This window comes from Crinia signifera, chromosome 2 (assembly GCF_055691185.1).
Source record: "Crinia signifera chromosome 2, ASM5569118v1, whole genome shotgun sequence".
Taxonomy (NCBI): Eukaryota; Metazoa; Chordata; class Amphibia; order Anura; family Myobatrachidae; genus Crinia; species Crinia signifera.
Window position 1 is genome coordinate 87275721 of NC_139218.1, and position 16085 is coordinate 87291805.

At 38.2% G+C, this 16085-nt stretch overlaps 1 protein-coding gene across 1 annotated transcript in view; it reads left to right on the forward strand.

Moving 5' to 3' along the window:
- IL1RAPL1 (interleukin 1 receptor accessory protein like 1) overlaps positions 1–16085 on the forward strand; it is a 1364460-nt gene that overhangs the window by 806159 nt on the left and 542216 nt on the right. Inside the window, exon 5 of the mRNA XM_083172527.1 lies at positions 5802–5955. Coding sequence (XP_083028653.1) covers positions 5802–5955 — 154 coding nt within the window. The remainder of the gene's footprint in view (positions 1–5801; positions 5956–16085) is intronic.

Consider the following 16085-nt stretch of genomic DNA (forward strand, 5'->3'; position numbering starts at 1 on the left):
ATATGATATAACAACTTAATGGCAAAGAAGGCTTTTACGTTTTAATAAAGTAAAAACTGCAACAAAAGCAACAACTAAAATATGACACTTTCGTATTGCCTGTGAGAGATAAAGTCCCAAGTCATTTCACAGTTTAAATGGATTCCTGCCTATAACAAATAGGCAGAAAGATCAGGGTTTTTTTTTAACTTTCATTTAGAATGTATGAAATGATGCAAATTCTATACATATTGTTACTTTATACACATACAAAAAAGCCAATATTGTTCTAATAACCCCGTTATTGTCCTCTATCTTTACTGTGCAAATATTTAGTAGCACTCTAAATCCCTGTAAAGCGCTTGGCAGTTAAATATGTAATATGCATTTTTATTACTGGTATAAAAAAAAACTATGGTACAGATACAATAATGCAACAGTGTATGTTTAATTTCAGAACACAAATTATATTACAATTGTTTCCCTCCTTTTTTACCCATAAAGATTATACCAGAAAGATTGCAGTATTATTTAACTCCTTCGCAATGTGGCCCTTCCTCTGGATATGCAGCTAGACTGCAGAAAACAGGTTCCACTCATCGTCCACGGCAAAGAGCAGGAAGCCCTGATGTAAATTTTTTATAGATTTTTTTTATACTATATTTCCTCAACCCAACTACAGTACCTAGAAAAATGGTGGCACCCTCGTTTGAAAGAGGAAAATATTTTTTTTTCCATACTGTAGTACGTAATTAATATCATGACCATGCAAATTTCTGTACACTCAGATAAATCAAGATTAATCACCAACTTCTAGATTTCCTACGCCAGTGCACTTGTCCCCCCATACCCCTTTTCCCTATAAACAAATCAAGATAAGTACCGGATAATAGGCCCAATTCAGTATCAAACTTTCTAAACCATGCTGAGGGCAGTGCAGAGCAAGGACGTTCCCTATGCCGAGTCTCTTTCCATGTGATTGCAAAATTCCTGCTATTGCGTCACAGAAATTTGAACGTTAGCATTTTCAGTGTGCACAGCCTAGCTGTGAAGGCAGGCAAAGGGTTGCCATGTTTTGACACACTGTTAATGAGAACTGCCTAAACATGGTCCGCATACTCCTCAAAAAAGGCCATGTACAGTACATTTAACTTTTAACAGTTTTCTCCATAAATTGTATCTTAGTTGCATCACTATCTGGATAGGATGCTAAAGCTTCTTTTGATTGAACTGATATGATGCATGCTATATTCTGGGTGCAATTGCAACTGTATTTGGATACAAAATGTTATGCAATAGTGTTCTCCTGCCAAACACTTTAGAAATACTTGATACGGTATGCAGATACAGCTGTAATTACACACACAATATAGACATGCCACATATCATTACAATCAACACAAGCTGCTTTCTATATATGATCTATGATAAAAAAATTTTTAAAAGATAATAAATAATTAAAAAAATGTATATTTGTTGCAAATGTTCTGTAATTGTGCACTTGTACAACTCACCCAAAACCAGCTCTAATTAGGTTGGCCTTCTGTTTTGTCTGACCTTCTAACTGAAGATACCCTTTGACCAGAGGCGTGCCCTATGTCTTTCTATGCCCTTCCTTGTCACGAGTAGGTGTTTCTGGGACTTGGCCAATAAGGGATTCCCTGTTACCATCAGAAACCGCCTGTTGCTTACTGTTGACTCCCACTCTATGGCATCTAGAACCACGGTTACCTCCTTTGGCCCATACGCTGGCACCTGAGAACTACCTGCTAAGGTGTATGCATCATAATGCTGCTGACACACCTGACTGGCTACTCCCCCACAGGTCACTGAGCACAGATCAAGTCCTTGCAAAGGGCGGAGCTTGGAGACACTGGGTCCTTTACCTAGTAAAGGTGAAGAACAGGACTACTTTTTGTAATATTACTGTTAGTCTCAAGATGAAGCAGTCTTCTTGAGGCAAAATATGTTTATTCTCCCAAATATAAGTCTTGAAGAGAACTCTTCCATCTTGCTAGGTGATCAGCATAGATACATGTTTACAAGCATTCAGGTAGAAGCAAATGTACAATTTTACAAGTCAAATTTGTGCCTTTCTATCCCAATTTCACATACAATACCACAGGGGGTAATTCCATCCTGTTCTCTCCAACCAAGCAGTGCCTCCCCCATATGCCTTAAGGCTTTGCATATAAATCAGACCATCTTACTTGCAATACATAACTAAATCAAGATTACATGCAAAAATAATTAATCCAATTTCCTTAAAATACAGATGGAGTACTTCCCATCCTGGCAGGGGATAGCGCTGGCGACGCCAGCCGCCATCCCCCGCCAGCGCCATATCGATGGTGAGAAGGGGACGCGCGTGCACGAGAGGCGCGCGCGTCCCCTTCCGACGGCGCTTCCAGACGCTCCCCTGGGTCACCGCCGGCTTGTCGGCGGTAACCCGGGGTCCCCGCCGCCTGCCCGCACCCCCCCTAACCTCCCCTAACCCTGTCCGTCTCCCTGAGGTGGAGACGGACAGGGTTTCCGTCATGCTGGCGACGGAGACTGAGACGCGCGTGAGACGCGTGCGCGTCTCATTATAATGGATGGTGAGGCTGCTGGCGGATCGCCAGCCCCGTTCTGGCGATCCGCCAGCAAGGATGTAGCCTGCTATATCTGTAGTTAAATTCCAGGAAATGTGGGGATCATTTGATTATCTCCTGGACACTTCACATATAGAAACACAGACGTTTCTGTTACCGACACCTTGTCCACAGGAACAGGTTCTTATGTTGATCAAAACACCAAGGCCGGTACCTGTTGTGCATTGTTCAACAATAAAAGGTCTCAGACTTCTTTCTACATCAGCCAACTTCTACTTCTTTCTACATTTACCATGGGCAAAACGCCTGGATCAGACTTTTTATTGTTTATTACACAATGATGTAAAATAAATGTACAATATTATCATAATCTAGCATGTTGGAACATATCATTGTAAAGTGGCCTTTCTGTGCAATTTTAAATTCCTATAAGTTAACATCTTTATTATACTATGATTATAATACAGTATCAAACATATGCTAATTTGGCTATATGTGAAACAAATGCACAGTGATGTAACTTGTGGAAAATAGAAATAAAAGTTTATTGATCAGTATTCAAATAACACCAGAATCATCCCACAACCAAGCAAAATAAATAGTACATTTCCATTAGAACAGCAAGGCCTCAAAGCCCTACACATCCCTTTAAATGGACAAATCCCTATATCTGATTGTAAACTACAGTATATCAAATAATCTTACAAAAATGTGCACATCGGTGGCTGGTTTATTCCTTTATGGAGAGCGAATTCAGGGGAATTCAAGTTAATTTCCATCTATAGAGAAAGGACCAGCATCCCTGCAGGTGCGTACTGTAAGTCTCTGTCCACCATTCATCCATATGTATTTAATTTACCTATCTCAACCTTTATGAATTACTAAACTGTGGTCTTTCCTATAAACATAGAAACATAGAATTTGATGGCAGATAAGAACCTCTTGGCCCATTTAGTCTGCCCCTTTTTTAAACATGTTACCTCAAATCATATTTGATCCTTATTTTTTTGTAAGGATATCAATATGCCTATCGAAAGCATGTTTAAATTGTACTACTGTATTTGACACTACCACCACTGATGGGAGGCTATTTCACTTATCTACTACTCTTTCTGTGAAGTTATTCTACCTCAAATTTCCCCTGAATCTTCCTCCCTCTAGCTTCAGTGCATGTCCTCTTGTTCTGCTGCTCCTCTTCCTATCAAGAATGTCTCCCACCTGTACCTTGTTAAAACCCTTGAAAGTTTCTATCATGTCCCCATTTCCCTTCTCTGCTCCAAAGTATACATAGTAAGATCTCTTAGTCTTTCCTGGTACGTTTTGTGATGTAGGCCATATACTACTACATGTATGTTTCTATATAATAAATTCTGAGATGCTATTAGACTATGTAGCACATTTTTGGGTGATATCCAGGCATGTAAAAAAATATAATAAAAAAAAGACAAATGATCTAACATGATTCAGCCTTCTATACATAAACATATTCTGTATATACAGACAATTCCAATCTGAGAATGTTCATAGGCTCCAAACATACAGTACTGTCATTAGAGCATTAAATGCATGGGCAGAAATAAAATGCAAATTTTGTCTGTCTTCCTATGACCACATAAGTCTATTTGCTGCTTGAAAAGGGAATACACACAATTTCCAGGATCGCCAAATGTTAAAAATTAAAAGAGAAAAATTAAAATGTAAAAAGTAGTAAAAATAAATAAAATATACAGTTTTTATTTATAGTTGTATCACTTTTTTCCCATGTCAAATACACTAAATACATTTTTTATATTTTTTAAATTTGTAAAATGTATTATTCCTTATTTTAATTTAATATTAATTGCAATATGTAATATGTAATACAAGTTTTCATAAGTATATTATGTGCATACATACTTTAAGAAATACCTTTATCATTAAATTGTAACACGTCATTTTTTTTTCCTTTTTATTGGAGGGTAGAAAGCATCAGTTAAGAAATGGTTCATAAATATACTACATAACAAGACTGAGATTTATATTATAATAATCTTCTGTAAATTATTAATTATAATTATCAATTAGTGTTATTATCACAATGTCATTAGTAACAATTAGACTGTGATGATATAGCAGTGACATCATCTTCTAAATATTCACAATGTATACTGTTGTGACTCCTACATTATAGGAAATGAGAGATAAACAATTATCTATTGTTTATCTCTCATGTCTTATCTATGATTCAGACCATGGACCAGTTTGTAGGATTTACTAATAATTAATAAGATAGCTGAATGCCTTATTTAGCAATATATCTTCATTTTGTTTATTTACCGTCTGGTTGTTAAGGTCATGTGATAGGCTCAACAAAGTATTGATTACAATTTATTTGTAAAAATATTTAAAAAAGAAAAGCAAACATATTTCACTAAATTCTCTAGCATTGTCATGTCAGATTATCTGAGATTTTAATTAAGAATCAAGACTTTGAATAATTAAATACCTTTGTCTACCGTGCTCTGCCATAGAGATGATTTGAAACTTCTTTCAACACTAGAAAGCGAAAAAATAAATTGTTACGTTATATTATTATATCTGACATAGCTACAGACTTATTTAAATGTTATTGTTATGTTGTCTAAATGCTTTTAACCAGGTTTTCTCAAAATCGGTCCTCAGGAGCCCACACAGTTCACGTTTTCCAGGTCACCCGGCAGGTGCACCGGTACATTCATTACTCATTGACACATTTAAAAGATCCACAGGTGGAGCTAATTATTTAACCTGTGATTCTAGGAAGAGACCTGCATAACATGCACTGTGTGTGGTCCGGAGGACAGAGTTTGAGAACCTGTGCTTTAAACTTCATTTGGTTGAATCTTTAAGTGAAACTCTAAAACAGTTTTACACAGCAGGGGGGGTGTTGATTTTCAGAGATTGGGGCTTCAGATTGGTTGTCGACTGAAGAAGTCAGAATATAATATTGGGAAATAACCTTTTCACAGATCAGGTTTCTCCTATATGAACTATTGACAGCTGATAGGAAAATCAATTACTGTAGTGCTTAATACAATGGGAGTATACAGGTACTTTAAAATTCTCTAATATGGTTTTATTATTCAATCATTGTGTTCTTTTTTGTACATAGTTTATTATTAATTATTGTAATAGATGTAGAGAAATAATAATAGTAATTATTGTAATTAATATGGTATTTTCTTATGCATACTTTTACTTTTGTTTTAACAGGAATGCAAAGCAAAGACGTGGAGGCCCAGTATAATTTTGAAAAGGGACACTCTAGTTATCAGGGAAGTCAGAGAAGATGATATAGGGAATTATACCTGTGAACTGAAGTATGGAAGTTTTTTAGTAAGAAGAACCACTGAATTGACAGTGACAGGTATTTCATAATTCTTTTCTTTATTTTCGATGTGAATATTTTAGAATGTATTTATTCAGTTTAATCTGAAAATACTTTGTAAGAACAATTAAGCTGATTTCGACTCATTGTATCTATAGTGTGATTTAAAATTCCAGAATATGAATGAGTATAGTTTATTGTTTATTACAGTAGGAACTTGCTTGAACGGCAATAAAGCATCAGCTTTTACATGTCTGGCTAATTACACATTGACTAGCTAATTCGTGTACATGAAACCCATAAGTATTACTCATTGAGAGTTCATTAAAAGCTTTTTCAGTTTTTCAAATCTGCCCAGCTTCCTGCACCTTTACATAAACATTATGACATGTAAAATATCAAGTGCCAACTGTAATCAAGCTGCCAGTTCCATGTGTCATAATGTCAGCATTGAAATTCTGTATAATGACATGGAGGGGACTATGTCAAAACTGATCACTATACAACAGGTCATGCCCATGTTTTCTTTTGGAGTCTCCACCAAGAAGACAATTGAATGACACATAAGCAAAGTTCAAATTTTTTAAAGATGTAAAATTATTTTAAACCCATAAGGACTCTTTATAACATTATAATCAGAAGGCAGCAGAAATTGATCAACAGATACCTTTTCCTGCTAGTACGTTAAACCAAGGAAAATGGGTGTTCCATTGGTTGCTACTGTTTCATTCAAAAGTTGCTCCTACTGTAATTATGAAATCAAGAGTCTGAGCCTTAAGGTGCATACACACGATAAGATTTTGGCTATGGCTGAATTTGACTATATCCCTTGAACTCCCCTGAGTCCAGAATCATATAGGCTATATTTATTTGTGTATTTGACTATATTTACTTTAGATTTTAACTATGACCTATTTTGACTACTTTATACTAAAACACTAGATTATACACAATATAGTCAAAATTGGCTTGCCTGCACAGTCTATTTTGTCTTGCAATGAGGATCCCATGCGGCAAGCTATGGTGCAATTTGTGTCAAATATACTTCTGATTTTGAATATATAGTTAAAATCAGAAGCTCAAATTGCACCGTGAATGCACCTTTACAGAGCTTAGAGTTTCCCAGGTGTCCCAGATTTGTCTCTGAATTGTCGTTATATGGTATTTTATGTGCATCAACTGTTTAGAGATGATATACACATATGATTACTGAGTACAGAACTGCAGTATTAATGTATTTTAGTTAAATGGAAAATATCTTGTGCTTTTTTATTTGCCAAGTTCATGTAAAAACAAGTATAAAATGTTGCCTCTTTATTGAGTGGTTTTGTCACTTGTATTGTTAGAAAGAAATGTGTTTGGTGGCATTAATGCAAGATGACTATTGAGAGGAGTCAATAACATTGGTTTGTGCATTAGGACACAAATTTTCAGATTTAATTGATAAGACTGTAAATTGTTGACAGTAAGGGTTAAATGTATTAAGCAGCAGCTTTTGCGTGTTTGGATGTAAACTTACAGATAATATTAGAGATGTGCAGTTTTGGATTTACCCGGATCTCAAAATGGGATCTTATTGGCTATATGCTGTCACATGTTTTTGCTTCATCAATGGTAATAGTGCAAATGTCTATCTATGGCAGCATACTAAGAAATGGATGACCATTAATGGTTTTGTCAATTGATGTTTATCACTTTTCTGTGAATAACAGGACCTGGGCCAATCAGAACCTTTGGGTGGAGCTTCACAGGTGTCGGGCAGAGCTATGCTCCATAGGGAATTAATAAAATAAAAACTATTTGGATATGCTGTGCCATTGATGTTGAGAAACTATCTGTTTCTGTCTTATTGATGGCAAAACTATTCTACATCAGCCATAAATCATTGATGATCATGAAACATTTATGGTCGATGGCCATTACTAATCCTCAGTGTTTTGCTCCAGTGTACAACCATCTAGCCGGGATTAGTTTCTTGTTCCCCTGCATACCCCAACCCAGGAGCAATGTTTCCTAATTTTCTGCAGTTATTTTCTGCCAGGGGTGCCCTTTGTAATGTCGAAGCTGGTCTATTAGAAGTGCCACACTAGCATTAAAATGTACATGAGACTAGGGAAGAACAGCCACAGTCTGTGGTTTTGTATTCTGTACTGGTGTCTAGTTCAGGTACATTGTTCTGTGAACAGTATCTTACAGTACATCTGTCTCTGGTGCTTTTACTGTTGCAATGGTCAGGACTTTGGAACTCTAGAGGGGACAGGCTACCTGCAGCAACTTCAGCTGCTGTGGTGCTCTCTGTGCATCATTTGCTGTTACAAGGGATACACATGTATGGGCACAGAGAGTTCCACAGTGGCAAAAGTCACTATTTGGCATTCTAGTGTCAGAACATTATGGTGGTGCTTCTCCCAATATCTCTAGCCCAAGTTCAGCAGCTGGGGGTCAGGAGAAGGCTATTTATACATGGCATTTGCTGTGAGTCATATAGGCGGACACACCCACAGATAACTCCACAAAGGCGCAGGGAGCCTGTCCCATTTAGTACTCCAGAGTCTAGACCATTCTTCCAATCCCAAAACTGTCAATGCTCAATTAATTATTTTAATTGAATAATCCCTCAGTATTGTGGCACTGGAGCCAGGACTCCTCCAATCAATAATATGGCTGCCTTCTCTGCCAATAACATATGTCTGACACATGGACATCTATTTATTTAATAACCATTAACTGGAACATTAGCAGCATTTCACAGGAGGACATACTGTAGTTTTAGTTATTCTTCACCGGGGGTAGTGGTCATAAACTTATTTGTACTTGAAAAACAAAAAAAAATATTGCAATGATATGATAAATTCTTCTTTGCTGCCATCAGTACAATGCCAATATTTCCTATACTTTTACTTTATAACTCCTTCTTTTTACCAAAACTGTAATGGCTAGCCATGGCTACTATACATATCAATGAGCAAAAGTAATACGAATAAGTGGAAGAATTGTGTAAGAAAAGACCAAGCTTATGGAACAAATGTCACACAGATCTATGCATCATGGAGGCAGCTGTGAAGAGTGGATTTGAAGCCAAAAATAAAGTTGTTAGTTATTAGACCATCATTGTAATCCCTATTTCCAAACAGATGATGCATATTTGGTACTGAATAAAATAATTATTTTTCAAGCCTATTACTTTCTAACTGAAAATTTAGAATTTGTCCATGTCGGTAAATAAATAAAGAGATGGTGTCAGTTGACAGAAATATAAGGGGACAGAGGTTGGTAAGTATGGGGTAAAAAAAGTAAATAAGAAAGTATATTATATACTATGTTGTTAGGCTTCAAGCTCTAATTTACTACTAGTCAATCATGAAGCAAATGCACCACAAATCCACTGGGTCTCAATTGAATGAAGGCAGAGCTGTACAAGGAAGATTCTATAGTACTTATCTTTGGCAAAACACATAAAAATGGGAAAAAAGAAATATAATTATTTGAAAATAATAAGGAAGAGATAAAAGATGGCATTAAGCACAGCATTTAGGACAGTTATTTGTAAACTAATGTACATCCACCAATGTACTTGCACAGTCTAAAATATTTTTGTTCACATTCAGTGAATTTACAGAATTCATGTTTCAATGAAATTGCACTGAGTCACCTTCAGCCCCTGGCAGCACCCCTTGTAGCACCCCCCCCCCCCACTCACACACACACACACACACACACACACACACACTCACTCACACACAAGCCGCACCAGCTTCGGGTGAGCCCCCCCTATTTCCATCTCCACTATCACCCCCCACACTGGCTCTCCCTACAGGAAGTTGGCCTGTTGAGCCCTTCAAGATGGTGCCGCAAATGGCTGCCTAGGAACTGTGCACTCAGTCATCTGTAACCCAGTGTCTCATGTGTGGTAACTGTACTTTCTCTGCTATAACTGTACTGTCCCTGCTTATATTGTTACCTACCTGGCTGCTGCAACGACCAGTGGCGCCACTGATGGCTGCCTAGGCACTGCACAGCTTGGTGGGTATGTGTTCTCTGTGTGATAACTGTACTGTCACTGCTTATATTGTTACCTTCCTGGCTGCTGCAATGACCAGTGGTGTCACTGATAAAAATGAGCCAAATGGGTTGCTACTGTCTGAGAAAACAGGATTTCATGTTGTGTGTAAAGACTTTAGATTAGCATCAAGAAGTGGACATTGTGCATTCAGGGAGGTATTCTTAGTTTAATGGGTGCTCTGCCAAAGCAAATTGATTTATAATGTATGACTCAAATTGACATGGCATTGATCAGGCATCAATCAATACTGTGTTTTCAGTTGTGCATTCCCTATGTATAAGCACACTTACAAGTACACAGATGCCAATATATATATATATATATATATATATATATATATATATATATATACATACAGCATAAGCAGAAAAGTGCTACATGAAATAAAGACAGTTCCATAACTCCTGCACATGCATAAGTTTAATACAAGCAGAAAAATGTAAATGATTAAAGTTAGTTCAAAACCAAGAATCATTAGTGCTTTCAAGTGTCAACTGTACTTTGACAATTAATGTCTTTCAAAAGCACAAACCTCATACCGATTATACCGATCAAGGGAGGCCAATCCCAAGATTGGTGGGATCCTGGGATTTAGGCAAAAAATAACCAGTCACAAAATTATGTCTGAGGTGCTAGCGTGGTTGGTGTTCTAGATTAATATGTATATCAGCAGCCTTCAAAACAAAAACACAATCCAAGTGGCACTTAATAGTACAACACAATTCAATGGGGTATTTATTTTATTTATTAATGGTTATTTATATAGCGCACACATATTGCACATCGCTTTACAGAGAATATTTGAACATTCACATCAGTCCCTGCCCCAGTGGAGCTTACAATCTACATTCACTAACACATGTGCATGCACACACATTCATTCTAAGGTTAATTTTGTTTGGAGCCAATTAACCTACAGTATCAGTATATTTTTAGGTTGTGGGGGGAAACCTAGAGTACCCGGAGGAAACCTACGCTAGCAAGGAGAGAATATAAAAATCCTACACAGGTAGGGCCATGGTGGGATTTTAACCCATGACCTCATTGCTTTGAGGCAGTAATGCTAACCATTACACCGTCCATGCTGCCCACACATCTGTGCTGCCCACCAAAATTGCAAAATACACAGGATTTACTGGGATTGGAGGTTCAAATCATGGGATTTCAGGATCAGTTTGTGCATACGCTTTTTGCTTATATATGTCATGCAGCACTGAGCACCAGCAGCACAGCCAAGCACTTCCCCACCCTTCAGCATTGCGCTAGCCTGCTTAAGGACTGATACACAGCAGTTCCCAATGCATGTGGCGTGATGCCTAGAGGCCAGTGTTGGGTAATGAGAGTTTTTCAATCTCGGTATTGAAGAAATATCCCAGCATTGGTCTCCTTAACTCTGCCCAACAGAGAAGGGTTTAAAGACAGGAATGGAAGTATATAGGGAAATAACTTGAAACTGTTAAAGCAAAAGGACAATGGACCTTATTCTGGTCCACACGCAATGCTGCAATATTTAGCACAAGCATCCAATAGTAGCCTTGGGCGCGGGGGGCAAATCATTTGATGGTCGGAAACCATCAATGATTTGGAAGGTGCACGAATATGTAAGAGACCTCTCTGGTGTCTTACATTTGCATGCTCCCTGTACGGGAAGCAGGCGGGCTGCTGACAACCGCTGATGTCACTGTACCTGCATCATGGGTGCATTTACTTGGGAACGCCCAATGCTTTCATGGGAATGTGCATGAAACGCGGGGCGTTCCCATGGGTGCAGCCCATCGCTGCTGCCCCAGGCTCACCACCCGCACTGCTAGGTGTGAATTGGAAGGCGAATTAGCAGTTCGCCATGCCTGCTCGCACCCAGCATCTGCATATGCGCATAAATGTGCATGCACAGATGTAAAACATTTCTTACCCATGCGCAGGGGGAGCGAAGCAATCAGAATAAGGCCCAAGGTACAAGGACAGTTAAAATACAGCACAAAAGATCAACAAAAATGATGAAACCCTTTCAGAGCCCTGTCCATGTGTGAGGGGACAATACATTTAGGTGATAAGATTGCATCTTACAATGCGATCCTGGACGGTAATATTCATCCAAGATCCTTCATAAATGGGCCCCTTATACTTTTCAGCTTTGTGTATTCCTGCACTTTCCACAAAAGTAAGCATCAGCTGTGTTAACATTTTAAGATGTCACTGCAGAAATAACTCTCTTTTTCCGGTGACAGCAGTTTATTTATGACAAGCTGAAATACATCCTAAGCTCACAATTTGCTGCACAGAACATTTTAGCATTTCCACAAATCCATCACTAACTGAAATAAAGCGTAAAGAGAAATGAAAGTTGCCATTGGATACATTCGCTCGAGCTGTTCTATTTATTTTTCAATGTTGTACTAATAAACGGAGATCCTTTGATAATGGTGGGTAATACCCACCTGTCAGATTACCGCAATTGCTTTGGATTGTAAAATAAATGCAAGAGATCAATCATCGTCTAAAAGATATCGGTTTAAGGATCAGCTCATATTTTTTTCTAATATATATAAAATTAATTCAAGTTGCGGCTAGGAAAATCTAATTATTGTGTAGTGATTAGACAGAATGGTACACATCAATATATATATTTTCTGATCATTCTAATATGCTGGTGCTAACAAATCAGTTCATTTTTATTTGATTCATATCAGCTTGCTGTCAGTTATGGTGTTGCAGATAATATATGCATTTAGACAGGGACAGCCATAAATCCTCTAGATTCATAAGCCAGTTTGCTATGGTATATGTTCCCATAACAGATACTTTACTCATCTTCCAAAGCTACCAGCTGTGAAGAGAAAAATATAATGTCATCAGAAAATCACAAAGGCATTAGACTTGTAAAACAGAATGAAATATTATACTTCTACTTTGATCAAATGCCTAATTGCATTGTTCATACTGTAGATGCTGTAATACCATTTCTATAAATGTTCAGTTTTAAGTAGATCCAACAGTCAGTTAGTCAATGTAATGGGATCATATTTAAGATTTGTATAATAAACGAGAACAAAATCTGACATTTTGATATTATATGCAATGCTAATAGGACTTTACAGTAAGATGATAATTTGAGTATTAATTTTTTTTTATATTGTGACATAACCACAGCACAAACCACACAGCACTACCTAGAGCTGTGGTTATATCACAATTGATGTGCATGGATTAATTCTCCCGATGATGGTCCCTAGAGGACGGAAACATTGAGAGCCACTTTGATATATTCATCTATGAAGGTTTGAACAAATAGCCCGCATTTTTATTGCATACTTGAGACTGGGGAGTGCCTCTTATTCTTCAATATATTTTGGACTATAACGGTTCTGGAGGTCACCCCAGCAGTTGTAGTTTGCTAGATGTAAGTGTGATCTTCTTCTCTCTCTCTCTCTCTCTCTCTCTCTCTCTCTCTCTCTCTCTCTCTCTCTCTCTCTCTCTCTCTCTCTCTCTCTCTCTCTCTCTCTCTCTCTCTCTCTCTCTCTCTCTCTCTCTCTATATATATATAAATGTCCATTGAGACCGCACTCTGAAAGGGGGTGCTCCACCAGATGAGCAAACATCAAGGCATAATATGAAGAAAATGGGCACTCACCAAGGTCTTAATAACATCAATTTATTCCAAAGTAATAGTTATATCCGACGTAACGTGACGTTTCGATCCAATAAAGATCGTCATCAGGAATACATGCAATAGGGTCAGCACAATCAAACAGGCAACCTGGTATCCATCCTCCAAACAGGATACTCTGATATCCTGTTTGGATATATATATATATATATATATATATATATATATATATATATATATATATATATATATATATATATATATATATATATATATATATAGACAGAGGACAGCCGCGGCACTGGGGACTTCAATGAATAAGACAGCAAGACCAGCTTGTTCTGTGACGTTTCAGCCTTTTAATCAAGGCTTTTCTCAAACAGCTTACATGAAAGTAAAGTGTACACTCACCTCTTAAATACAGTGAAGCATCACCCTGGCTTCCAGGGACAGCGTGCGTCTCCGGGCGTCTGTAACCGGCGCCTACGTCTGACGTCACTCACAGTTCAGTGGTTACCGCGGTAACCAGCCGATCTGTGAGCCAAACAAAATGAACAATAAAGTTTTGTTGAAATAAAAAATTATCTCCGTTCCGTGCATGTAATGAATTGGACCCCGAAGGGATGTGAAAAAACATGATGTGATGAGCGCAATGTCATACTGGATATGCTCCGCTGTCTCTGCAAGCAAAAGTGACACTGCAAAACAACCAAACATAACGTGAACATACTGTAACAGACAGCGGTATATCTAATAGAGCAGATGGTTTGCGCATAAAATTCCTAGTGAATTTGAGTAACGTAGACAAACAAAGTACAATGATATATGGACAAGAAAACTATACCTACATAATGTGCAATTACTTAATAAAAGACAAATAAGGACAAACATTGTAGTGAACAAGTATAATCTTACTTTTCACACCTCCTGGGTCTTATCCCAGGTTTTGTGAAATCATGTATAATAAAGTAATAAATATATCACCTAAGTGAACTCAGGGCAGCATATCTGATAATACTTCTGTACAAGTTAATCAAGTGAACCTTTTGGATGTATAAGCTAGACACCTATAGAAAGCAGCGAAGGCCCAACTGCTCGTTTAACCCCTTCGGGGCCAAGGTGTCTAACTTAAAGATCCACCTTGTTTCTAGCTGAAGGAGCTTTTTCCCCCTGTCTCCTCCCCTGGGCAATGGTGGTACATGATCAATGATCATCCAACGTATGGAGGCCAGAGGGTGTCGGGCTTGCGCAAAGTGCCGTGCTAGCGGCTGGTCGCTTGTGCCCTTTTGAAGGGCCGCTCGGACAGCTGAACGATGCAGCGCCATCCGTTCTCTGAACTGCCGTTCCGTTTTGCCCACGTATAAACGTGAGCATGGGCAAAAGATGATGTAAACAACGAAGCTAGACGTGCACGTCAGATAGAACCTAATCGGGAACCTTTTGCCTGTGTACGGATGTACTACTGTGGCCCCTGATTGCATGGCGTTGCACGTAGTGCAATGTGGGCATCTAAAGCAGCCTTTTTTGTTAACTGTTAGAAAAGTTGTTTTAGTGGTTTTACCCCAATTGGTAATATCTGTTTTGACCAGTTGGTCTTTGAGGTTTCTCCCCCTTCTAAATGCTGGCATGAGTCTGCTTTCTTGTAGGTTTAACCCTGCATCACTTGTAATTATAGGCCAGAACTTTTTTGCTGTACGAATTTTGGCCGAGGACTGGTGGCAAAATAAATTGACCCAAACCAACTTATCGGCCTGTTTTTTAGTGGGAACCTGGGATGTTAAAAGTTCCTGTCTAGTTTTAGTAAGGTCCTTTTGGCATTGAATTTCCAAATCTTTATGTTTATACCCTCGCTCTTTAAACTTAGACATCATAGTCCTCAGCTCTTCTTGAGCTGTTTCCGGATTGCTCACGATCCGGAGTACTCGCAAGAATTGGCTATATGGCAGGGATTGTTTACAATGTATCGGATGGGCACTGGATGACAACAACAAATTGTTGCGGTCAGTGGGTTTCCTATAGATGTTCGTGGAAATGCCCGCAGAACTTAAAGAAATCGTCACATCGAGATAGTCAATTTTTTGGGCCTCTATTTTATAGGTAAATTTAACGGGGTGTGATGTACAGTTGTGATGGTCAATCAGTTCTCTGAAACACCCTTCTGTACCTGCCCAAAACACCAAAATATCGTCGATATATCGGAAATATCGAACGATATTCTTACTAATCTGTGGGTCACCAAAGAATAAATCATTTTCTACCTCGAACATGTAGGTATTGGCTAGCGATGGGGCCACATTCGACCCCATCGCCACCCCCGATGTTTGAAGATAATGTGCATTATCGAAGTAGAAATAATTCCTAACTAACACCATTTCTAATAACTCCAGAAAAAATGACGGGTCAGGACCATTGTACGCAATGTTGTTGCAAATGAGTCGGCGCATAGCCTGAATTCCCGCCTGATGGGGAATACATGTGTACAAATTGCAAACATCGATG